Source organism: Toxorhynchites rutilus, chromosome 3 (genome assembly GCF_029784135.1).
Source record: "Toxorhynchites rutilus septentrionalis strain SRP chromosome 3, ASM2978413v1, whole genome shotgun sequence".
In the NCBI taxonomy this organism is placed as follows: domain Eukaryota; kingdom Metazoa; phylum Arthropoda; class Insecta; order Diptera; family Culicidae; genus Toxorhynchites; species Toxorhynchites rutilus.
The window spans coordinates 241,769,822-241,796,840 of record NC_073746.1 but is presented as its reverse complement, the minus strand read 5'-3'; the positions used below and the strand labels follow the sequence as shown (position 1 = coordinate 241,796,840).

The following is a 27,019-nucleotide window of genomic DNA, read 5'->3' as shown; positions in this document are numbered from 1 at the left end:
TTTCGAGCGTCGGAGGAAAGAGGCGTCTGAAGTAACAGCCGAGTGCTTAAAATCCGAATCTGTACATTGGATATTTTTGCATCGGAAATTAAAAGATGAAGAAGATAATTACGTGAACGATTGTTTTTGTAATGCATTCAATGATTGAAAACTAATAGCGTGCATCCATTAACTCGATTTGTTTACATTTGTTACATAGGACCTTTTCAAAAGTTACGCGAGAATTACTGTTCACACTCGCCTCGAACGGTACACTGAGCGGGGCCTCGGTATGTCCAATTATACACAAATCAGTGTATTTTAAATTTCACCGTATATTTATCTTGAATTATTGCAGTATTGACACAAGAAATAATAATTACCTCAAATATAGAATCAAGAAAGAAATTTCATTACCCAGCCCTGTCAACTTCCGCCCTTCATACCAGTGTTGGTTCGGTCATGTAAACCGGTTTCTATCCGTACGAGACCGTTTCACACACACATCGTCACGGCGGCTCGATTTCGTTTCAAAAGGTTGGCCACACCGTAGGCGAAACTGCGGACGGAGTTCTTTCATTAATCATCGCGTGGTGTGTGCAGTAGTCGGTTGTGTTGTGTGACTTCTTCCCTCGTTAGATATATACACAGTTGCTCTCTGCGAGTTATTCTAAATCAAATTATCTGTAAGTAAAGTTAGCAAACTGGGGAAAGTGCCGTCCTTTCCAACTTTCAAAATCATTTTCCTATCACAGTTCACTTTATTAGTTGAAGTATCATCGAAGAAATTTCGTAACATTTCGACATTTTCGATAGTCCATGTTTAATTTTTTGTAGTTCGCCTTACCTATGGGCAAAACATTGAAATGATTCAACCAAGTTCCAATACAATCGAGAATATTCCGGATTTGCTTCATCGATCAACTTTTTTTTTTCACATAAATTTTGATAGCTTCTTTTTGAGATAGACGACTACCGTTAACATGGGTGAGTTTGTATAGGAGTGTACCGTATCCCATTAATTGAACTATGGTGTTCAGTGTGTGAGTGAAACGGTTTCGGTGCTGTGTGTATAGTTGTGCACTCCTACGCATACTTCCAAGGAGAAATTTCTATTCGATGGCTGTCGAAGTGCGGTACAGAGACGAATCGGAATGGCGCGACACTTTCCACGTTTTCAATTCTCTTGACGTACGCGCGGATCGACGGAGCAGACCCGTGTACTTTTCTCGGAACTTGCTTTCTGTTTTATTTCTACTGGTTAACTAATTTGTTTCCTAGTCTCGAATACGTTAAGTTTTCAGCCCCATCACAAGGAGTTAGTTCTTAGATTTGTTTCACTTTTTTTTGCTAGTGCTACCAAAAAATTGTGATATTTTAGTTTTTGGGTTAAGTTTATTTTTTGTACTGCAACCGGAAGGAAAGAACACATAAGAATCTACACGAATTCGGACCTGTGCTTTTTGTGGAAAACCAGTAAATAAGTAAGCTTTCGTTCCTTATTTTCTTTTAGTTTAGCGCTAAGTATGTCACCACCATATTTTTTGTTTTTTTTTTCGTACTCACTTTTATTTTAGCTCACGTTCCATTTCCCCAACCTCATTGACCTGACCTGCTTTGCAGATGGTTATGCGTGGTGTGTGAACCCACCTCTCATCAGACACCATTTTATCTTCGTTTTTCTGTGTTTCGCGTATTCATCGTAGGGAGCAGGACTCAACATTTGATAAAGTGTTTAGCAGTTATTTGTTCTTCGGAAAGTTATTTAATTATTGCTGATGATCATTCGGAGAATCAGATGGACCGATTTTTTTTGCCACACTGTCGACGGCCTTGTAGAAACGAGAACACGAATATGGGCCAGCAGATTGATACGTTCAGGACAAATGTCCTACTTAAATTTATCTCAACATGAGTGTAAAGCAAATATTTTAGTTGTAGTCGACAGATAAAACGTTAACGTCATTTTATTATTTCTGCTCTAAATTTCAATGCAATAATTTCCGATATTTTGAGCTATCTAGCATGCAGCCCGACTTGAAAAGATATTCTTTTAACTCGATAATTCAATAGAGTGGTATCTCTTGCTATCCTTCATTGGAGTGCTTCACTCAATGCACAACTCTTGTGCGTGATCATAATCCGTTCCCGCAAGGATATGAGAGTTAAACTTGCTGAACGTCAAATGATTGAAATACTTATAAGTAGCCCTTTTGTCTTGTCTTTAATGTTTGCTTGGGGCACACTCTCGCATTTTGTTTGCTCAAAAAAGAGAAATCCGGTGAACTGTTGCTTTTTAACATCTCTTTTCATCAGTCACATAAGCAAAGTCGGCGTTGCGAACGACACAAAAACTTTCACTTTGCAAGTTTAACGTTGATTTAATTTTTTGCCACCGCAACAAAGGAAAGGAAACGCAAAAATCTCCGCATCCCTGTGCAATGTTAGTATGACAGTCGTGGTCCACGGATTGAATAAAAACTTCGGTGTCCAGTTCCTTTCGTGGTTATCCCGATAAAAGCTGGGAAACTGTCAGAGTAAAACAGGCCTGTGCTTAGCTATGTTATACGAGAGATTTACCCCCCGCTCGGTTGTAACACGCAGCCTCGCCACATTGGATCATTCTCCACTTTATTGCCGGGTGTGAGCGTTTTCTTTGTTCGATTTTCGAGGGGCATCTTGTCAGCGAAGAGTGAGTGATTGGGTATTCGCATAGTTGGCACTGAGAATGTAAATGTAAATTTGTGTCGGTCAATGAGGCGGAAGTGATGGAATCGGGGCCTTGTCATACTTTCTCTCTGTCACTGTCTTTTTTCACCCTTTCTTAAGAGTAGTCCTACTCTGAAAGTTGTTGCTATAATAAATTTTGTTTTGATTCATTTTTTTTTCTTTTCCTGCTCATCATTTGATGCCACTGTCGTCACCTTCCACGTTGTGATTCAACGAGCGCAGTAACTTATTGTATGAGTCAGAAAGCCGAAAGACCAGTACTATCAGGTCAACGCATCAAGACCAGGAAAAGGGGTAAGTGCACTGTTTGTCCGTACGAGGTTGGAATGTAATGCACATGTGCTTGCAGAGCGTCGGGGTGCATTTGGAAGAAGAATTCATACTTATCAAGCGTGCGCAGTTTGAATGCCAAAGCATAGACACGTGTACTGGGGCTATAGCACTGCGAATTAAGGCAGTATTCTAGTCTAGAAATTTGAGAAAAATAAAAAAAAATCCTTCATATTTCTGTAGCTTCGGCATTCAAGAATATACCCTAGAATGGACTTATCAAAAATCCTATTACTTACCGAGTTAGAGCCATTTTAGTGATGCGGTATCTAAACGGGTACGGCCATAACAACGAACTTCAAATGCGTTTTTTTTCGAAACAAGTTTTTTTTTTAATTGGCGTACACGATATCTCGGCCCTGATTCTCGTATACACTTCACGAAATGAACGGTACATTAGGATAAAATCATTAGGATTAGGATAAAGGATAAGAATGGGTTCTCAAGCAGAATGAGCACTTTTCAAATAATAATTATCAATGAAAATTAACTTCTCGGTATCAAAACATTGTTTCTTCACTTGGTAAAATAATCTTATACCAAAATTTTATCTGAAGTTGATTTTATATTATAAGGATAGTTTTAATAGGGGATAACTAATTTCGTATCCAGATGTCGACAACTTACAACATCATCGCGGATATACTCCATTTCGTTTCCCCCTTGAAGTGTATTCGAGAATCAGGTCCCTCATGTTCTATATGGATTTATATGGATGACATCTCACTATCGCATGAACCTTTAAAATATGATATTTTTCAAGTTTTACTATTTTTAATAGATCGGGAAACGTGAGAAAAAAACGTTTAAACCGCATATCTCAAACCATATGGGTATATCGAAGGAACGTGTCGGTATTATTATTGAACGAATTGGGAAATCGCAAAATTAGTACATCATGAAAACCACAGCGGTTTTCTTTAATGATTGAGTGAAAAAGGTTGTTACACTTAAGCATTGTACTTTAATATATTTTGTCCGAACTTGATTGTTCCTCTCATTCTCCCTCACCGTAGCATGTGCATTTCTTTCTAATGAATTCTTTTATTTTTGTCAAGTATACAAGTTATGAAACTACGGTTTTGCAGGCTATGTTGATCATTTCCTCCATTCACACACTGATTAGCTTTCACCTTGGCCTTCATTACTAATTATGAAGTGATACCTGCGAATAAATGACAAGGGCAGAAGAATAAATGCTTACACTGAGTGGGGAGTGCGAACGAAACAATAAAACAAAAAAATGCGCAAATTCTCACAGAATTGACTTGCACTGTTGATTGCTCACTTTCTAAAGCGACACTGAAACACCAAAGTTGCTGAATATTCAAAGAGTTTTTCGATATCTCTTAGCAAAATAACATTTCCATGGCTCCCAAATATAACGTTCCAAAACCCCTCAGAACTGCATCAGAAAATCTGAACCAAATAGGGTGTGTGAAGGGGTGGCCTTGTCGATAGCAATCGTTTCGGAACAAAATTTCTTCAGTTTTCGACCGAATGACGCAGCTTGTGCTGTAACTTGACGGATCGATTACCTTTCGTGGTTTTGTAGAAAGGGTTGAAGGCGGGTAATGTATGATTCATTTTTGTTTTCGCGAGAACAATACACGAGATCTGTATCCTCATTGCTACTGCACTCAATATCAACTGCAACTGAGGTTTTCAAAAAAACATTTTGAGTTCAAATGTGTTCAAATTGCATGAAACGTCGAGATCTACTGTCATATCGAAAAAATTTTTCGCAAAAAAACCGGTAAAACATATGCGGCCTGATTTCTACACAGCGTGTGAGGTGTGGTGACAATTGTCACGTATATCGCGCAATTCCACCAGGCGTATGCCGTGAGGATTCTCACTTGAATGAACTCCCACCGTATTCCCGCTCTCAAATCTACTTAACGATTGTCACATGAACTGGGATTTCTAGGTGACAATCGTCGATATGTTTTGAGGTGTCGACAGCGCAAAAATGGAAGAGAAATAATAAGCGTCGTTTTTGGTCTTAAACAATTGATAGTAAAGGTATTGTATGTATCAATAAAATCAATTTATCTTCAATGTTCACAGTGGAGTGAAGACTTACAAGTAGTTTAAAATTCTTGTGAAATCTGTTGTTTCTCGATCGGGCGAACAAGCACTCCGGAAATATTTCCATTACATGAAATAAATTTATTTTCTCTTAAATATATTTATCACATGGATCTTGGGTTTCATCTATCTAGCCGCGAGTCATCACCACAGAACTACATATCCATTCCAAAAGCTATGGTAAACGCCGGCGCTAGTGATCCCCGATAATCGTTCGATTAATCGAATACTTCCTACAGAAATCGATTATTAATTATTAACCAATAATCGAAGCGAACGAATAATTTACGTCGATTAATCGATCCATACCCAGAGCAAAAAAACCGTACGGCTGCTGCAGTTTTATTCTGAAAATCAATCATTATCTTTGACGCTCTCCTAAACTTCTAAAAGAAGCTTAATGCCGTCAATTAGAAATGAGCCTCGTTTCCGAGTTTAGGGGAGCGTCAAAGATAATAATTGATTTTCAGGTTGAATGAACCCTTTTTTGATTCCAGATGGCTTTCTAACAAATGAGAAATGTTAGTCTAACTGTAAAAGTTGCCCAATGCGCAAACTCGGTTGAGCGAAGGAATCAACCGTAATGAGTCTGGATTGGCACTTTACAGATTTGAAGTAGAAGCGTCGCAAGAATCAGCCTAACCTCGAACAAACTGAATTCACTGCCTTCGCACTAATTCCCTACGGAACCGGCCACGAACGGAAGCTAATCAGAATGATTCCTTTCAATAAATTGAACTGACTGCCTTCGCACTAATTCCGTACGGAACGAGTAACGAACGGGAGCTAGACAATCTATCGAATACCAACTAAGCGGGAGGATCAACGAGTACAAGATCTTCACGAACTCCGAGCGCAAATTATACAATTATTGCTGCGAACGTTGGAAGACTTGAATCTGAAGAACTCTCGTCAGTCGTCAGTCAGTCGAAAATAGGTGTTTCGGATGTATTCGTCACGACACAATTCCAAAGACTACTTACTTTATTCAGAGAACCTTGGGTTTTTATATACAATTTCATTCTATCCTAATTCTATCCTAAATTCAAATCTAACGTGCGAAAGAAAGAGAAAACTAAATACGTTCTTACTCCTTTGCATATAACTCCTTTACCTATTATCGCTTATCTGTGCTTCACCACATGCAACTTCTGCCTAAAGCTTATCTTTGACTCATAACTGCATTCTAAGGTCAACGGAGCCTAGCGCGATAAGAAATGTGTACGATCTTTTTGGTCCCTTTCCTTTTCGTTATTTCTTGCATCAGGTTTTATTGCACCCGCTTCCGATAGGTGAGATTATTAGCTTAGGATCGTTCACACGTTTCGCTCCTATCGTATAGTATTTTACTTCTGTCTGACTTTCGATCGTTTACGATATTGAAATTCAATTGGCAAATTCTTTTGATTTCTTACACTAACTGATTATTTCTCCCAGTGTGACGATTAATCGATTATTTGGAGCGATTAATCGTATCGAATAACAAACTTCCGAAAAGTATTCGATTAGTGGATGAACAATTAATTTCAAAAATCGGGGATCACTAAGCAGGAATAAATGGTTGTGACAAAAGTAAAATGTCAGCAAATTCGTGAACATACGTGCGAATGTGGCATCTCTGATCAGATTTGGGAGATTTGGAAACCAGCAGAATGAACACCTTGTCACATTCAGTTCATCCTCTCACGGCATCCGATAGGACTGTAGGAATAGAGTGGGGAGAATTGCGTGATGGTGATGTGACAATTGTCATCTCACCTCACAGGCCGCGTAGAATCAGGCCGATAGTTTAGGACTGGGTCATGCGGATAGAATCAAATTGGTTGGCAAAAAGAATTCAATAGCAATGTCAAAAGAGATCCAATAATCAGGTGGGGAAAATGTGTTACTTTCCTTAGAATGATCCAATACATAGATAAAATATTGTTATCAAAGGCAACATAAATCAAAATTAATCAACATGAACGAACTACCTTTTTGAATCAATTATTGCTAGCGTTCAGAATCAGAAAGATCTAGCTGATATTTTGGAAGGAACTGACATTTCAGTATTATTAAGATAATTTGAACTAATACAGGGTAACTTCGATATAACGTACATTTTACTTTCAAAATTGTACGTTGTATCGAAGCATTATAAAGAGCTCAGAAACGTAGCTAATATTACTTTTTTGTATTGCTGTTTGAGTAAGATTAATGAATAAATTCAACTAGAAGACGAAGCCAACCTTTCTCACCCTTGGTACTGTTGATTAAAATTTGATTCATTTAGAATCTGGAATCACAAAACAGTTGTACTTCGGGATTGGTTAAAGGTACAGAACAAACTTTAGTATCAAAATACAGATAATTCATTGTTTCAGAAAAACAATATTCAAAAAAATTATTCCATTGGACTTTGAAAATGTGTACATTTTATCGATGGTACGTTATATCGAAGTTCCCCTCTATAATTCAATTTTATTCCTCGCCAAAATTTATTTTATTTACGTGTTTTCGGACGTTATATAAACATCATTTGAACAAAAATAAGAATTACACAAATTACACAAAAGGCAAAAAATGAGGATCAATGAATAATACTTGAATAAACATACGTCGACTATCATGTTTCCTGAATCTGGTCTTCATTGAACTTCGAACTGCTTGCTCAGCTGATTGAATTTCGATTTCTGAGCTTTCTGTCGCCACGTTTCGTGCAACATTTTAGTGTTTTAACTTTTCCCCAGACCGATGGTTAGAGTTTCGCAAGACTTTAAAAAAATCGGAATTTCACACTCAGATTCTGCGATGTAGTTGTCACTCCATGGATTAGGATCTTCCCGGATGAAATCAGCGTAGTTACGGGTATAGTGGCAAAACAATCTGCGCTACATGTTGGTGATGGGCGTATTCTACTTGCTCGACAATCGACCTAGTTGTTGGAAAGGTGTTCCAAAGTATCCGAGGGGAAACAATGGTAACTTGCGCGAGTATTTTCACTCGTATTCGGTCAGGCTTTCACTGAAGCACGCATTTTTAATCACCCTGACCATTATCTCGAGTAAAATTCTGCTTCGGACACAAACGTAAAGAAAATAAGTCCAAGTCACGAAAACGTTTGTTTCTTTGATCGGAGAAACATTTGACAGACAGTGGCGAAGGGAAAAAAGTTGCAAGATATATTTTTTTAAGCAAAATGCACTTGAAAAAAAATACTTCATTGACTTCGCATGACCCATGGTTTAGAGAGCCAATGAAAATGGCCATCTCGATTTTTCATACGGGACGACATGCGAAATGATAATTTGCACGATAAAATATCTAGTGTAATTAATAATTATTTATACAAATTTCAACAATAATATTTTCAACTAAAATATTAGTCATTCCTATATCGAGTTGGTTCACGTAACATACCCCAAGGGGTCGATATCGATCATTTTGAGAATCCCTGAATTAGACCAAAGCAGAGCTTTAAACCTGTATGATCAATTCAGCCCACAGAAGCCCCCGTACTTTTCGAGATAAAGGGGTGGCCCAGATCACCCCAACTTACTCTAGGGGTAGTGGGGGCAAATTGGTCATGAGGGGCAAAGTGGTCACCTGCTTGTTTGGTACTAAAACTATTGACTATAGATGCCGTATTGATAATCACCTTATGTTTGAAGCATTTAATGACTTTTGAGTCACCCTGTACTTCAGTAGAGCTGTCGCATGTCAAAATATAAATAAAAACAGAAATTGCTCTCTCGATAGCCATTCGGCCGTAGTTCTGTCTGCATGGTATGTAAGGAATTTCTCGTGAAATTTAGTTTATTCAATCTGATATGTTAGACAAATCATCAGTTTGGACGACTGTTCACATATTCTTGGAGGGCTGAAAAGATATTTTCTTTAATCTCAGCGATTGATTAGCATAGCACTCACTTTGATGTTTGGGGGCAAAGTGGTCATGGATGAATAACGACATACAATGTTCTGTTTAATAAAGCTGATATGCTTCATCGCATTCTGCTCTTGAAGAGATTCCTTTTGTGGCTTTGGCACTAGGAAAATATGCCACTCCAACTAAACCAAGCCTAATTATGCGGAACGTTATGTGTTTCTTACTACTTTTTTGTATACATGAGAGAATTTAAATTGGGACTATAGGTGAATAGGCCAAGCTTATTTCATACATGTACCTACTATATCAAATATGATTTGAACAAATTTGGACGAAAAAAACGCAAAAACGAAAAAAATCTATCCTCTTTAGCTTGATATGTAAGAGTGACCACTTTGCCCCCACTAGGTGACCACTTTTCCCCCACTAGGTGACCACTTTACCTCCAAGCAAAAACAAAGTTCGATTTTTCACCTTTTTTTTTCTAATGATGAAAAATGTACTATTTTGAATTTTTATAATAAAAGTCGTTTGTTATCTCGAACAACAATGAGTTGAACTATAATATTCTTCGAAAAACGTGTGGACGCCGGAAATGGGCATATTCCTTAGGGTGACCACTATGCCCCCACTTCCCCTACATGAAATCATGGTTTTAAATAAAAGTTTGATGTCGAATGTCTTAAAATAGCATGAAACTTCTTCTTCTTCTTTGTTTTTAAGAGGCTTTAAACTTTGTAGTTCATTCGCCTCTAATTGCATGAAACGAGATTTATTGTCATTTCAATTTTTTTTTCGTCAAAAATTAACTGTTTAGCATTCGATCGTTGTACCTTTTAAAAAAAAAATTCAACTTTTTTTAGATAACAGTAAATCTCGACGTTTCATGCATTTTAAAGACATTTGGCTTCAATTTTTTCTTAAATTGCAATTGGGAGATTTTCGAGGGTGAAAAAAATCAGAACTTTGAGCGCTTTGAGGCACCTCTAAATCATTTCCGATTGAACAGAAGGTTGGCACAGGTCATTTTTAGGACAAAATGCACATGGTCGGTTCTGTAAATCCGATATTTTTTTTTCCATACATTCATTGGCACCCTAGCATTCGTAGAGAAAATATGCCGATTTCACTTCAGCCTGAAGTGAAAGGAGCAAGTGAAATATCATACGTAAAACCATCAATGATAATAAACCAAAAATTCCAACGTTTGGAATAAGTAAAAGATACAGTTTAACAGATGTTGCCTGCTAACTCAGGTTGGATTTTCACCTTCGGTCTACACATGCAGGGTTATTTATTACAATTTTATGTTCTTTTTTTACAATGAATAAATCACAACCATCGCTTTGAAGCGTAGCTGTGTATCCTTCACAACGTCGTGGCGTTCCAAGCCATATTTATCCGATGCGCAAGGTCGTGACAGACATAAGCTGTGTATAGTAGAGGCGGTACGATAAAAAATGTATAATCGAATGATTAAATTGCTTTGCATCGAGGAAATATTCATCGATATTGAATTTTTGTATAGATGCAAGGGAACGAAACTCGCTTCAAAATCACAATCCCTCATGAACAAAATGTGGATTAACGTAATATTGTGAGATGTAGGAGAGTAACTCTTCATCCATTTGAAATACATTAAACGGAGGCGGTGATGGCGAGCTTCATCGTATGCAAAAACGGCTCTAACAAACAAGAAAGGCGTTATCGTGTGCCCCAGTTGTCCTTGTGAAATCGCTTGATCGCGCCACGGCGTCAAAAATACTTGAAACGACAACGTCATTGATGTTGTTTGTTTTGTTCCGCTTTGCGTTCATGTTTTTTTTATTTTTAAATTATTAGCTTTACACGGTGGGGTGTAAGTATTAACGCGTGATCCATGACGACTAGTATGCTACGGCAAATTCAATCTGTAGTAGTACTGAAACTTATGGTACAACGAACTTAGCGACCGAAGCTTTCTATACTGTTTCTTCCTTGATACTCCGTGGAGGCAAACAATGCTTTATCGCTAGACATATCTCTATCTCCAAACCCGATTTTTCGCTTGCTTCATAACTCTAGAGCTCAACTTTTTTACTTTTTCGGAAAGGAAACCTGAAAAATTTCTCTATTGAAAGAAAAATTTTAACGCTTTCGCGTGAGTTCTGTTACAATACTAAAAAATTTATTCAAAAGTTTCACAATATATACATGGTTCCTTAAACTAAGAATGACGAGGAACATCTCCTCTCTCTCTCTTGAAAACCGATAACATATCGGTTTTGTTTAGATCATCTACCTTCCTTGTCCCTTCTTCTAGCGTATGGTAACGTGCAGTCTGAGACGGCTGCACTACCCTAAGAAAATACCTTAAGTTTATAGCACCTCGTCGGTGCGCCTATCTTATTCTTGGATTTCCCCTTTCCATCCTTCGCTCTAAAATAACATCCTTTTATTTGATTACACCCTGCTGGTGTATCTGGCTGAGCGCAGCTAGGGATGGAAAAGGGTAATAAAAATGCATCCTAAATGATGCATGCATTAAATTGTTTACCGGACGCTATCTAAATATTCGTCCATTCTGAATTTATGACCGGCAATAATTTCGAACTACAAGCGTTTTCTAGCCTAACAAAACACTTGAGCTCTTACATCTTTTAATTGCCTTACATTGGTCCTTTCTAAACATTTCTATACCTCGCTTGGAGGTCTTGTTTTTAAAAACGTATATTTTTGTCTTGCTTTTTATAGCCTATTCTTTTTTGCAGCGCTTACATCGCTTTCCTAAGCTAACAATAATATATATGACCTTACCTATGATCTACTCTTATTATTACGGAATTTCCTACTTTATTGCTTTTACGCATAAACAACATCTGTCCGTAACATTCCGGACCCCGTAAATCTACTCCATAGATTTACCAAATTCTTCAGTATTATCATTTTTTTTCTACATTTTAATTTAAATTTTTGATAGTCGTTCTACATGTTCTAAATCATATACATTTGCTTGAACATATTTCCATCTGTAGCTGTATCGCTTTATTCTGTGTTTTATTGTGTGATTTGATTTCACTCACATTATTATCTTTTCCTTACACTTACACTTACAAGTTTATACTAGAAAACATAACTTATTATTTGTTTTATTAATAATAGTATTTTTTGTTTCATTTTTATTCTGCATACAGTTATGCAAACTAATCGTAAACATTCGTAAATTTCGAATAATTGCTCTCACTAGTAATTTGATATAACCGTTAATTATATAAACTAACTTCAAGTTTCTTTTTGGAAAATTATGCATTGAGATTCAGTGTTATATAATATTTTCCATTAAAGGAAATGCAAATTACATTTTCTTTTCTCTTATAAGATTTTCTTTCATCAAACACAACGTTCCATTTTAATGCTAAGTTATCTCGTTGCCAAGAAAGGAATCTTGAATCCAACATCCTTTTGCTAGTTGTCTTGTTACATTGCTGATATTGTTTTTCTCAAAACATCCTTTTTAAATAATTAGTCAATGTGCTAATCTTTTGGTAGTACAATTACCGTTCCTTCAGCAAGTATTAACATTAAAGTTTGTCTCTGAATACTAAATCCAATTTTAAAGCCTCAGTTCTCATGTAACTGTTCCGACTAATCATATAATACGACTGATCGTAGCTCACATAAACTTTTTCAAGTCGTTTTCTTTATGCATGCAACTCATGCTCTCATAGTGTGATATACTTTGAAATACATTTAAAAATTTCATTCAATTTTTTTTTTCCTGTTACTTGTATTCAAATAACTCATAATGTCATCTACATTGTATAGTTAACCATCTCCAATCTTTCCCTCAGTTAAGACTGGAAGCTATGCTTTTAATAGTCATTTGAATAATGCATTGATCATATTCTCAGCAACTCACATGCTGAGCTTCGCAAACCACTTGTTCAAAAAATCTTTCTTCAGCATCTCACATGCTGTATTTCATCAACCGACTTACTGGTGATGTTGTTACTCTCAGCAATCCACTTGCTGAGTTTTAAGCAATTCACTTGCTTAAAAAAGAAACTTTTGATTTTGACCCCTTCAGCAAATCACTTGCTGAAGGTTAAGCAATCCACTTGCTAACAAATCAGTCTTCCAAATTCTTCATAGCTGTATTTTTAATTTTTTCTACCATCAACTAATTCACAGTTGATATCGCTCCTTTCAGCAATTCACTTACTGAGCTTTGAGCCAATCATTCGTATAGAAACTGGCTTCAGCATATCACTTGCTGCGCCATAATTTTTTCTTTAGTGGTCAATGTATATTTTTCAGCAGAATACTTGCTATACTTTTAACCCATCAGAGTAATGTTTTGAGCATTCCAAATGCTTGACGCTTGACCGGACAGTCTCTTCATTTTTGCTCTAATTGATATTTTGGACCTTACAAGTTATCATTTTCTTGGGTCCATTTTATAACGAAACAATTGTATCTTAAATTGTATTAAAGTCTTTCAGCAGCTCACTTGCTGAACTTCAAGCAAATCATTTGCCTAAAAATATTTTTCTAATTAATTCAGTTAACAGTTTTGTTAAATTTCCATTTTAAGATTTTCGTCTTCATATTTTATCAAGCTTAAGATTTTCTATACTTTATATAGATATAAAGAATATCAACATATTACAAACGTTGAAAAACAAACTTTCCAACCTCTATATTAGAGAGTTTATAGTTTTGATCTACGGTAATAATTTCCCTATCTGGGCCATAATTTTGCAAATTGCGGAAACATATAATGAAAGAATCCGAACTCATATCTTGCGCTAACTCAAGATGTATTGCTCTCGTTGTCATACAGGTAAATAGACGCCCCTAATACTTAGGAAACAGTCTTCTAAAGATTTGAAAGATATTCAGAGCCATAATTTTCAATTATAAGTAGTCCTATTTTATACGAATCTATGGCTTTTAACTATAACGATCGCATTATTTTATATGTGTCGCCCTATGACTAAATATTGTCAACATGTCACAAATTTTGCAAAATAGAATATTCTTCATCATATTTCGTTAATGATGGTACAATAGTGTAACTCGTGGTTACAGTGTGGAAGTCGTTTTTGATACGACGTCGAGGATACTGGTAATCTGGGGTACAGTATTTATCGAGATTTCCAATACTATAATTATCGACTGAATATGATTTTCTATTGTTGGAATTATTTCTCCTTGGAAGAAATGAAGATTCATTTATAAACAATTCCTTTGGTGTTATTTCTGGCGCTACCTTCCTCGGAGGCTCAATAACACAAATCTCTATATTTGTTGAGTTTTCAAATTGTATGTTAGCATCTTGTGATGAATCATCCATCTTGATGATAACACTTTTGGTTTTACATTGGCTCCCAATTTTTGGGATGAACTTTGCACTTCTAAGGAATTTTTTAAAACCTTTACGCCAGGCTTTCGTCTTCAAATAAAATTTTGCTAATATTTTTGTTCTATTTCTGAGGACTACTTCCTCTACTGCTACAGGTGGTTCTATTTCTTCAAACCGTTTTTCAGTTGGGTATTTTATTTTCTGTTCAACAATCACTGTTGCAACAGAATTCTTAATTAATCCAGTAGCTGGCCTTTCCCATTCTGGATCTTGAAGGTTGATAGATAGTTTTTCTATCTTAAAATTTTTAGCGTTCCCATTATTGGAATCCGCTATTTCTTTATTTGCAGATATCTCATCCGCCCTGACTTCATGCATCACGCATGGTTTTTTCTTTTCCGCCATAATTCCTCTATCTGTGGAGGTTTTCGTATTTTCTTCTATCACAGCCCATACATCTGTGATGATACCCGTTTTGCCTATTGCGGGCAAACTATTCTCATAATCAGATTCGCGTTTTGCGACTGATATGGTTTTAAATGGCTCTTTCCTCACTGGGAATGAGCAGCCATCTTCACCGCTCTGAGGACTAACATCTCCTAGTTTTTCATTCATTTCAACTTGTATCACTTCAAGTTTGTCTTCATCATCTGAATCTTCTGACTCAGATGAATTGTCATTTTTCCTCCTCATATACCTAGCCAACTTAGGGTTCCACGGAGGAGGTGCAATTAATCTGGTTACTTTAGATGATTCAAATACTTTGTCATCTGAATCATTACCTTTCCTCCTGCAATCAACTAGATCAGGATTCCAAGGAGGAGGCATTTTTAATTGATGGCATTCCTCTGAGTTTCTAAACTCAGATTCAGAATTGCCATTTACTCGCCTATGCAATTCACTAATTGCCCTAAATGGAGGCGGCTTGGTTGGCATATCCTCCTTATAATAATTTCCCCACCCACTAGGATATATGCTAGTAGCGAGTATTCCTATTAAGTCACTTATTCGCACTTTCTTCGAATAATTATATTCTAGATCTGTGCATTTGACACAGATCCACCGATCACCCGTTAGAGGGGCTTGCTTTAGATTAGTGCAACTCAAGTGGAACCATCGCTCACACTCGCAACAATAAATCATCTGTTCCTCATCAGACTCGTGACATAGGTGACAGTGACCCTTCACATTACGTGTGAAGTATTTAGTGGTAATCATCTTGTATGTGTTTTCCATATTCCTACTAATTTTATTGTTTATATTTTAATGTTGGCTCACTTGACCGTACGAATTTATTCCTTTATCATTTCTTTGCTCTCTTGGCCCCTATTTTAAAAACTCCCATGGTTGCTATCGTAACCCCTATAATTCTTAATATAGATTAATTCTATACCTGTTTTTCGATTAACTCATCTGGTGCTGGGATACTACTGCTGCTGCTGGTGCCGACTGGTTCTTGAGTGGTCCAAACCTTCTGGCTCGGATTGTTCTTGTCACTTCTGATAGTGCCAATGCTGGTGCTGCTGCATCTAATGCCACCGCTTGCTTCTGGTTCCGCTGGTTGACAGTTCCTGGTATCTCTAGCGATGGTCTCTCCGATTGTGCCGAGGATACTGCTGCTACCTCTTGCTTCTAACTCCACGACCACGTGCTGCTGCGGCAGTTGGTCATATTTATAATAACTGCCTTCTGGTACTTGAATTAACATATATTTATGTGTGTATATAGCATCCACTGCTTTAGTAAAGTTCGCGAAACGAATACACTCTTTAGGCATCCACTGCCTTAGGAAAGTTCGCGAAAAGAATACACTCTTTAGGCATCCACTGCCTTAGGAAAGTTCGCGAAAATAATACACTCTTTAGGCATCCACTGCCTTAGGAAAGTTCGCGAAAATAATACACTCTTTAGGCATCCACTGCCTTAGGAAAATTCGCGAAAATAATAAACTCTTTAGGCATCCACTGCCTTAGGAAAATTCGCGAAACGAATACACTTTTTAGGCATCCACTGCCTTAGGAAAGTTCGCGAAAAGAATACACTCTTTAGGCATCCACTGCCTTAGGAAAGTTCGCGAAAATAATACACTCTTTAGGCATCCACTGCCTTAGGAAAGTTCGCGAAAATAATACACTCTTTAGGCATCCACTGCCTTAGGAAAGTTCGCGAAAATAATACACTCTTTAGGCATCCACTGCCTTAGGAAAGTTCGCGAAAATAATACACTCTTTAGGCATCCACTGCCTTAGGAAAATTCGCGAAAATAATAAACTCTTTAGGCATCCACTGCCTTAGGAAAATTCGCGAAACGAATACACTTTTTAGGCATCCACTGCCTTTTGATAAAATTCACGAAAGAAATGCACTTTTTAGGCATCCACTGCCTTTGAGAATTCACAAATTCACACTTCTCGCATTCACTGCTGAGAAGATTTCACGAACATCACCTCTGGCATCCACTGCCGAGAAGAGTTCGCAAATTAACACATTTTGTACTTAAATAAAAGGAAAAACTTGCTCCTCTCTGGAGCCACCATGAAAAATTTCTCTATTGAAAGAAAAATTTTAACGCTTTCGCGTGAGTTCTGTTACAATACTAAAAAATTTATTCAAAAGTTTCACAATATATACATGGTTCCTTAAACTAAGAATGACGAGGAACATCTCCTCTCTCTCTCTTGAAAACCGATAACATATCGGTTTTGTTTAGATCATCTACCTTCCTTGTCCCTTCTTCTAGCGTATGGTAACGTGCAGTCTGAGACGGCTGCACTACCCTAAGAAAATACCTTAAGTTTATAGCACCTCGTCGGTGCGCCTATCTTATTCTTGGATTTCCCCTTTCCATCCTTCGCTCTAAAATAACATCCTTTTATTTGATTACACCCTGCTGGTGTATCTGGCTGAGCGCAGCTAGGGATGGAAAAGGGTAATAAAAATGCATCCTAAATGATGCATGCATTAAATTGTTTACCGGACGCTATCTAAATATTCGTCCATTCTGAATTTATGACCGGCAATAATTTCGAACTACAAGCGTTTTCTAGCCTAACAAAACACTTGAGCTCTTACATCTTTTAATTGCCTTACATTGGTCCTTTCTAAACATTTCTATACCTCGCTTGGAGGTCTTGTTTTTAAAAACGTATATTTTTGTCTTGCTTTTTATAGCCTATTCTTTTTTGCAGCGCTTACATCGCTTTCCTAAGCTAACAATAATATATATGACCTTACCTATGATCTACTCTTATTATTACGGAATTTCCTACTTTATTGCTTTTACGCATAAACAACATCTGTCCGTAACAAAACCCGTTACTCGTAGTGGAGACATACAAAGCAAATATTGTAGTTACACCGCTTGATATCGACAACGTGCGAAGCGTATGACTTCGAAATCACGTTATTTTTAATTGCATATGGGGAAACTAGTTTCCTTAACACGTTCAATGTCACGTGTACAGTTGTGGAGAACCATCTGCACGTGTTCAAATCTTTATTTCAGATCATCTATTACTTCGAATGCAATTGAATAAAAAACAGCATATTCTACCGAAGCGTCCTGCGATTTCTGGGGCCTTTCGTTTTCACCATGCTAAGAGTAAACAACAGCACCAGCCACCCGTCGTTCTCTGGATAATTTCCTCCAGGAATGGCTGAATAGCTGGATGTACAGTCATAATGTAAAGTACACACTTGTTGTGTAAACACACACATATCTATACACACTTCGTGCAATCCAGAGATCGTCACATCCGTTGTTGGTGCACTTCCAGTCTGATGGGTTGCCCCGTTTCTTCTGGGACTTTCCGTCTTTATTTACACAGTGCTAGAGCAAAACATCTCTCCACCCGCCCGGTTACGCTAGCATCCAGGCGATCCGAGCTAAAAGAGAGATGAACACGAGATTCTTAGGATTACTACGAACAATTATGAATGTGTGTGCGGAAGCGTCAACTGAGGTTCTTGTTTCGATTGATAAACTACGCGTATTTTGGAAGGGATCCGCTTTCTGCGACTGATATTGTCAGGATAGAGATAAACTTATCAGTTGCTGATGAGTCCATTGTGAATGCAATTAACGCGCAAGTTTCCGTGTTTGATGTATAATTAAATTCAATATCAGCACGAACTTTTACGCGTTTATTTAGCACAGCATATGTTGTCAGTTGCGTCATCGTACGCAGAGAAGTTTTTCTTCACATCAAATTGAAGTCGTATTATGTGATAAAGATGGTAGAAGCAAATGTCTCACAGTCACGAACATTGTCCCTGAAGGATGGGGATTAATAAACCCTCTCTAAATAATCAAATCAGCGCTACAAGCAATGCTAATGAAACGAAAACTGTGTTAGATCGAATAACACGTGGGCTTCGCTCGCTGAGCTGTTACGCAAGTGTGATTACAACATCCGCAGAACACCCAATGAAGCCATAAGACATTCATTGAATTGTCTTACGTCCACCCAGTTTTCTACCCCCTTTTGAATCATGCATTGAATCATCGTCTGACTAATTGGGTTTTCTTCACCGCCATTACAGATGAAAGAGAGAAGAATGATCCCACGGGATTCCGTGACGCGGTCATTGCAGGTCTCGAAGCAGCAGAAGATTTAGAGCAAATTTCCAAGTTTCTAGACAGTGCTGGTAACAAACTCGACTATCGTCGCTACGGAGAAGTATTATTCGACATACTAATTGCTGGCGGGTTACTTGGTGAGTCTCCTGAATTCAGATATCTCATTAAAAACGTACTAATTTCTTCTTTTGTTAATTCCATCAACAGTCCCAGGAGGATCCATCTCACAAGATGGCGAGAAACCTCGCACCAATTGCTGTATATTCGCAGCACCGGAAGACATGGAATCGATGCGTAACCATGAACAGGTAGGTGTGATGAATACGGTACAGGGAACTACAACAGAAAATGTGTCATCGTGTTTCTTGCTCAATGTGTTACATCTCGATAAGTTTTAGTTGTCATATTTGCTTTTGGTTTATAGTAAAATTTCGTTGCTTCAAACGGTGTAAGCTATTTGTATGGCGCTAATGGTAGATCATGTAGATCCCCTTTGTTCAGAAGCAGAAGCAGCTCTTCTACCGTTCTGGTTGACTGCTTGGCTACTTTTCCGTACTTCATCTTCCCGAGATCATTATACTCGTCTATTTTACGCGATTCTTTCTCTACGCGCACTGGATCGGTCGTCAATTTGATGGCCAACCTTTCTTTCGTTCGTGTTTGAGAACCAAGAACGCCAAAGAGTTCACAAATCGTTCTCCACAATATAAAGTCCACTCGTAGCTTGCAGAATAGGGTTATGTTTTTAATTATATTTTTGAAAATATTATTTTCTTCGTTTTTTTTCTATTCATTTTTTTGTTCATTTCTTTATTTTTTGTTCTTCTATCTGTTCTTTTTCTTTTTTCCTGTTATTTTTGTTTTTTTCCTTGTTAACGGAGAGATTCATCCATTCATTCGCTTCCGTGATCGACACTCATCGATTTTCTATGTATTTAGCTAGCTCATGTGCCAAGTGCTCCCGTGGCCGAATGGTTAGCCTCACACATTATCATGCCGGGGATCGGGTCCCGTTCTGGTCGTGGGATTTTTCGTCAAAGAAGTTTCTTTTGACGGTCACACGTATTCTTGAGCTTGCCAGTTCATTGTCTCTATGAGAAACAAAATTAACATAATTAAGGACCGCTCAAGAGTTTTTCGTGTTTCGCGTCTCATCCGTTGCGGACCGCTCACGAATTTTGGTGAATGTGGGTGACTACTTAGTTTGATACTGAGTACCCTTATCTATTACTTATAGGAGCACCGTATTGATTCGTGAACAGGTTCGCTATACATCAAGCTTAGTTTAGAAAAAGCATAAACTGATAGTTGGTTGAGTAAAATATAAGATTAGTAGTTAAATTTTCAATAGAGCTCGTACCGTATTCGCTAAAACTAATGAAAATGACGATGTGGAAGCATGCGAAGCATGCCAGCTGGCGTAATCAGTGGCTGGCGCTGTTTGCGTGACTTTATATGCACTAAAATGCCTTTTTTAATTTTTTTGGAATACGCTCCGGGACAATCCAGTTTAGAGCAGAGAAAATCAATGAAATTTTCAGTTGGAAGCAGCGATCGTCCTTTCACATGTCAAAATGAAACTGACATTTAGCCCATTCGAATGAGAATGTATATGACTCATTCGAGCAGTTCCAATTGTCAAGTGAAAGTGTCAACGGAAAGGACAACAGAAAAGAACGAAATTGAAGAATCTATGTTTCGGTGTGAGTAGAGAATACTCACAATCGAAATTGACGCTGGTTGAAGAAAAAGGAAGAAGCGAAAAAGTCATTTTCATCTTTTATTTTCGAAATTGTCCAGCCCTGATTAATATACTATATGTGGAGTTGTTACGGGTAATAAATTCTATCATTATATAAGTTAACCAAAACACAAATTAGATGTTCTATGTCTTTGTCCTAAATCTTTCTTATTCGAAACTACTATCGTTGATGACACTGTTGAGCAAAGTACACAGAACTTATAACTATGCACTAACTATGCTAGAGCCAGACAAATGTAGTTAGACCTATTTGTGTGGTGTGGACAAAGGTGCAACAGAAAATGGATTCCCCTTGCTTGAAGCCATTTCCTTACCCTGCCTTGGAATTGGACGTTTTCTAGTGATCCGACAGTACGATCATTTATCGCAAGTTTTGACTTTAATGCGTTGGCACACACTAAGGTTTTTTTTACTTGTTTTTTACAGATCTTCCAGCGGCTTATGCGCCGATACAAGTACCTCGAGAAAATGTTTGAGGAGGAAATGAAGAAGATCTTGATCTTCATCAAGGGTTTCACTCCACTGGAAAGGATCAAGCTTGCTCGTATGACAGCTTTGTGGATTGGTGAGTTGTTTTTTTTTTCTTTAAATGCTATCGAAAATATTGCTGATACTGGGCACTAGGATCTCCGGATATTTGACAATTGCCACAAATTGAAGGTTCACGAATAGTTTATACAAGTGCCCATAATAAATATTCTAGTTTTTTGCTTACATTATTTTTCACTTTAAAAGCATGAGATCTGATGTCAATGAAGACTTGAACAATATATTCATGATCGATCCTCGATATATTTCGATGAATGAAATTCATGGCATTTCTTCTTCTTCCCCACATAGCCAACAACTCCGTGCCGCCACACGTGCTGCTCGTGCTGAACAACGAGCATCTGACGAAGGATGGTCTTGCACTCGAGTTCCTGCTCGAAGTGTTCGTCACCTTCAAGCAGGAGAAAGGCACTGCGCCGCTGGTAGCTGCACTACGTAAGGGTGGCCTCGATAACCGTCTGCTTGTTTTTCTGCCGATTAATAAGCGAAGTGAGGAATACCTGAAGACGGTGTTCATCGAGAAAGAGCTTGCGGACATATTCAAGCTTCATAAGGCTCAGGCGAGCCAAGAAGCGAAACGCGAATTAACGCAGGTGAGAATAAACGAACAATAATTACCTTTTTGTTTGTGAACAGGCAAGATACGCACCTCATTAGAGCCTGTCGAAATGCGACTCCTTATGCTTCGATAGGTGTCGTTTGTGTGCAATAGCAATGTTGTTACATGGTTGTATATACATTCTTCACTACCAAATCTTGGAGTTCATGAAAAATATGCAAAAAATACATCCAACATATGTGTTATATTGAAAAAAAAACCGTAGAACGATGAAAGGCGTCCTTAAGATGAAACCATCTGTTTTCCGGCCATCTATTAAGCAGAGCAAATGCATCTTCACATGGGCGTTGTTCAGTCCGATGGCCAATAAAAAAATGTTCCTGTCATAGTGCCTGCCGGAAGATACTCGTTGTCCGTGCAGGTCTCTAATAGTTCAGACAATCATACACCATTCCTGACCATGAAAGAGCACATCATTAGTAGAGCTGGTTGGGCATCCCCCTCTGGTGGGGCAACCGGCGTGGAAACATGTGCGACATCGAAGCTGACAAACTTGTTTCAGTGGACGATCCTTCTCTGCGTATAAACAGCGAAAATGGAGCGTTCACTAGCCTAAAGCTTTGTCACAATTGGTTTCATTCTCTAGACGATCCTTCTGCAATTTAATGCTAGTATTCAGAGACTTGGTTAGCGCGTCTTTCGTTTTGTTAGAAGATGAGCTTTTGCTGTTTCTGATAGAGAAAAATTTAAATCGTACTGAATTCTATTGGTCGGCCCAGCCATTGAATGCGTCAGATTTGAAACAGTAAATAAGTATAAATAATTATATGCTACAGAAATAATACCTTAATGTTTCAAACTAACATGACTCTTTTTGCCTAATTTATTCTCAGCTGTTAATCGATGATATTAACGACAACAAGACAACAAAAGATATTATTGCCGACATTAAGGATATGTCGGTAAAGTCAAACATTCCTGAACATGAAGTCATTGGTCTGGTAAGTTTTATTTTAATATGTGCCTGAAAAACCCTGAAATACATAGCAACTTCTTCTTCATAATTTGGTTTTTTCCTGGTCTTCAGGTTTGGACCACGGTGATGTCACTAGGCGAATGGAACAAGAAGGAGGAACTTGTCGCAGAGCAGGCTCTGAAGCACCTGCGCGCGTATACTCAGCTGTTCGAAGCTTTCACCACAACCAATCGCGCCGAAATGATGCTGCTGCTCAAGGTGCAGGAGTTTTGCTACGAGAACATGAACTTCATGAAAGCGTTCCAGAAGATAGTGCTACTGTTTTACAAGAGTAAGTAAACTTTGCACGTAACTACAGTTTCGCATGACGATTTATGGTTTTCCGCATTGTTTTCCCTTTTAGCCGAGGTTGTTTCGGAAGACTCAATCCTCAAGTGGTACAAGGAAGGACACTCGAACAAGGGCAAGATGCACTTCCTGGATCAGATGAAGAAATTCATCGAATGGCTACAAAATGCCGAAGAAGGTAAATAACTTTGCTCCTAAATTATCTAACAGAGACATGGCATCACGTAAACCCCAGACCTTTTGACCAATTAACAAACTAGTCACTGTCTGGTCGTAAATTGATGCTAGAACAAGGTATGCGCGATTCTGTTTCACCGCCAGTTTTTGGGTCTCTACTACCCAACCGGTGGTTAAAGGAGTCGATACAGGTCGAAAAATGAAGATCTTTTCAACATTTATCCACGTTACGATCTCCTCACACATAGGGATGGGGAAAAAGAAATGTCGTATTTCTGATCGAAATTTGACACTTTAACGTACTTAAAATTATCCAATTTAAGTCAAATATGCGCTTCTGGCGGGTCTTCAAAGATGTGTGAGGCCGTGCGTTGTCCTGGTGGAAAACAACACCATTCCTATTGATCATTTCTGGCCGCTTCTGGTCAATCGCCTGCTTCAAACGGTCAAGCTGCTCACAGTAGAGACCGAGTTGAGAGTCTGGCCATAGTTGAGCAGCTCATAGTGGATGATTCCCTTCCAATCCCACCAAACACACAGTAAAACATTCCTGGCCGTCAATCCGGGCTTGGCGATGGTTTGGGCTGGCTCACCGCGCTTCGACCACGACTATTTTCGCTTTAGGTTGTCGTACGGGATCCACTTTTCATCACCAGTTACCATCTTCTTCAAAAATGGGTCGAGTTCGTTCCGTTTCAGCAGTGCACCGCAGGCGTTGAATCGGTCTAAAAGATTTTTTTGTGTCAACTCGTGTGGCACCCATACATCCAGCTTTTTTTGGAATCCAATCTTCTGCAAATGGTTCCAAACGGTTTTATGGTCTATACCCAGTTCCTGGCCAATCGGGCGAGTGCTCACATGCCGGTCTACTTGAATGATTTAAACGATTTTATCGGTTTCCACGACGATTGGCCTACTAGTACGGGGTGTATCTTCGACAGCCACTACACCAGAACGAAATCGATCAAACCAACGCTGTGCTGTGCGAATCGTTACAGTATCGGGTCCATATACTACAAGATTTTTTTCGGCCGCCTTCGTTGCGGTTTTACCTCGCAGGTAGTAAAAACGTAAAATATGGAGAATTTTTTGCTAGGGGGACTCCATCTTTGACGCGCTATATCTTGAGACTGAAAGGGACAATCACAACACTGTCAAAACAACACTTGTAGCATAGATTGTCGTCTTTACATAGCCGTATAGTATGACCCGATGCGATAAGCACAACACAAGATATGTTTAAGTGTTGCCATATATTGACAATATACGACATTTCTTTTTCCCCAACCCAATATGTTACTTAAGCTTTATAATTGGTCGGCGTTAAGTTAGAGCGGACCAAGTCGCACAATTGAAAGTTTCGAATTATTGATTGCATTGGGTTAAACATTTTGTAAGCTACATTCCACATCTATCACATTTGGAAAATAACGGGTTACGTTGAAATAACTTATCGAAATTGTTTTGAACGCTCAATGAAAACCCCTTATAGCACCAAACTTCAAACTCTTTTTTCGCGAAATCATAAAAATGTCACATGGTCCGATCTGACTTAAGACCGACCAATTCATCTTAAAACTTCGGAATGACTCGAGCAGCCTCGATTTGAGTTGGGCTTCTGGTTGGTTAAAGCTTCAACGTTTCCCAAATTTTCCAAGGCTACATTAAATTTCATTGGTTTCACAGTTTTATTAGTACTTTCCAAATTTTCAGAACTAAAAGCAATGAAACAATGATACTAAAACGACCAAGATAACAAAATAAAAACTTTCTGAAGTTATTCTATTTTTATTAAATATATCTTGAACGTGTTTTGAACTACGCACCTAGTCGCAGTGAATCGAAGTTCGTAGTGAGATGCGGAGAAGAATAAAAACAACGAAGCCTTTCCGAGTACACTAGATTCGTTCATTTGGAATAAACTCCACCAGCTCACACTTTTTAGCACACTGCAGACTTTTGTCGGCTGATAGATTGGTCGAACGACTTAATCAGTATGGAGCCATATACATAGCTCAAACACAAATTAAATACAATCTTTCGAGAATATTCGGCCGACAGTTGGCTAGTGTGCGTACTCTTTACCAACTCGACTGTTTGGTTGGCTCGGTGTGCGCACTAGCAACCCAACCCGACCAAACTATCGGCTGAAAAAAAGTCTGCAGTGTACGGGGACTCTAGTTGTGTATATGATAAAATATAGCTCAAAGTTAGGTTACTTCAATAAACGTTTTTAGTAGTACATTGAATAATTATGATAATCTAAGGAAAACTAATAAATAAGGTGAAATATTGTGAACTAAATCATTTTTTCCATTCCTTTACCTTTACAGAAAGCGAATCTGAAGAAGAGGATTAAATCAAGTCATCAATAAATACAATGACGAAATTGACGATTTATCAAGTGAGGACGATAGGAAGAATCACACATACATACACACCTTATATAGCAATTGAGAATGCAACGTATTTATTCTTATAAAAACTCACCACAAACGGTTATCAAGCAGAACAAAACCCCATAAAAAAAAAACAGCGAAAAATTCTTAACATTGTGTACAAAATCTTAAAAGCACGTGTTCCCGATTTGGGGGAAACACACACACGCCCATACTTCACCACTCGTACAGAAAAGCATCAATATTCGGAAAGTCTGCTGGAACAAGTACTTCCGATGAAAAACAAACCGATAAAGAAATTTCACCTCCAAACCCTGAATTTATTTCAAGAAGAAAAAATCGTAAACACAAATTTATACAAAAAAAAAAACTAATAAAACAAACTGATATAAGCAAATCAAATCAGGTAAAACCCCGCTGGCCGTTTTCTTGTGAGACTACTCAACCTCAAGTTGAACGAAAAAGAAAATGCACCAAACAACATCAACAAAACACAACATAGAGCAAGCTCCCAATTCCGGGCTTGGTCGTATCCATAAATTTTTACCACTTTGAAAAAAATATATAGATAACTTTTCGCTCGCAGAAAAAAACAAGATTGTAAAATAATAAGCCGACGACTCAATTCTAAATTAGAAAACAAGAAACACAAATAGCCATTTTTGCTAGAAACAAATTCGCGAATTATACAAAATGAAAAAACCAAACACACAACAACCAACGGCACAACTTACCCTTTCCGGACGATGAAATTAACAAATGATAATGCAAAACGAGATGGCGAAGTTCAGCAGCAGCAGCAGTACTTGTGCGCTTGATGATAAAGCAAAGACGGATTTTTGGTGTCTTCCACATATTTTGCTAATTGAGATATAACCAGCAGGTGAAACAAGAAGAATTATAAAATCATAACGAAATATATTAGATAAAAGCGCATCTTAAATAGTGTCTACCAGAGACCAATGAGAGCTACATTCTCGTGGCGGAGACGGAATGAGTTTTCACGAGTTTTAATTGATCTAGTAAAAAAAGCATAAAGTCGAATAATAAAAAAAGATGTTCAGTATAAACGATACATCGAAAAACTGGTTAAGTTGTGGAAATGATTGATAGAGAACATGCTCCCAAATATGAATATCACATGGTGAATCCACCTCTGTATCTCTAATCGTAACAATCTTGATGTGTACAGAAAAATGATAACGTTGTCAGTTCATTTGCAGCACTCTTGGCGAAAACAGTCAAGCAACTAGTAGTTACTGCTCTCGATGGAGCAAAGCAAAGAAGATGGACTTCGTGAGGCACTGTGTGTCCGTCGGATATACGGC

The 27,019-nt window shown here is 38.0% G+C and overlaps 1 protein-coding gene across 3 annotated transcripts; it reads left to right on the top strand.

The window, feature by feature from the left end:
• The first annotated feature begins 507 nt into the window (after nt 1-507).
• Nucleotides 508-26,784, top strand: LOC129778395 (protein krasavietz). 3 transcript variants are annotated; one of them, XM_055785272.1, is made up of 11 exons: nt 508-665; nt 1,334-1,463; nt 2,932-3,003; nt 18,885-19,058; nt 19,129-19,229; nt 21,110-21,248; nt 21,524-21,825; nt 22,685-22,792; nt 22,879-23,098; nt 23,171-23,293; nt 25,626-26,784. In XM_055785272.1, the coding sequence occupies exons 3-11, from the start codon at nt 2,943-2,945 to the stop codon at nt 25,649-25,651; spliced, it is 1,254 nt and encodes a 417-aa protein (XP_055641247.1). In that variant the 5' UTR covers nt 508-665; nt 1,334-1,463; nt 2,932-2,942; the 3' UTR covers nt 25,652-26,784. The 3 variants fall into 3 exon arrangements, with proteins under 3 accessions (XP_055641247.1, XP_055641249.1, XP_055641250.1); XM_055785274.1 differs by having other exon boundaries at nt 514-665; nt 1,261-1,463; XM_055785275.1 differs by lacking the exon at nt 1,334-1,463 and having other exon boundaries at nt 523-665.
• Nucleotides 26,785-27,019: the final 235 nt, after the last annotated feature.

Bases quoted from the DNA above. Each gene is read 5' to 3' on its own strand.
- LOC129778395 (XM_055785272.1), top strand. From the start codon at position 2,943: ATGAGTCAGAAAGCCGAAAGACCAGTACTATCAGGTCAACGCATCAAG. The intron at 19,230-21,109 runs GTAGGTGTGATG...TGTTTTTTACAG, and splicing joins CGATGCGTAACCATGAACAG to ATCTTCCAGCGGCTTATGCG. The intron at 21,826-22,684 runs GTGAGAATAAAC...ATTTATTCTCAG, and splicing joins CGAAACGCGAATTAACGCAG to CTGTTAATCGATGATATTAA.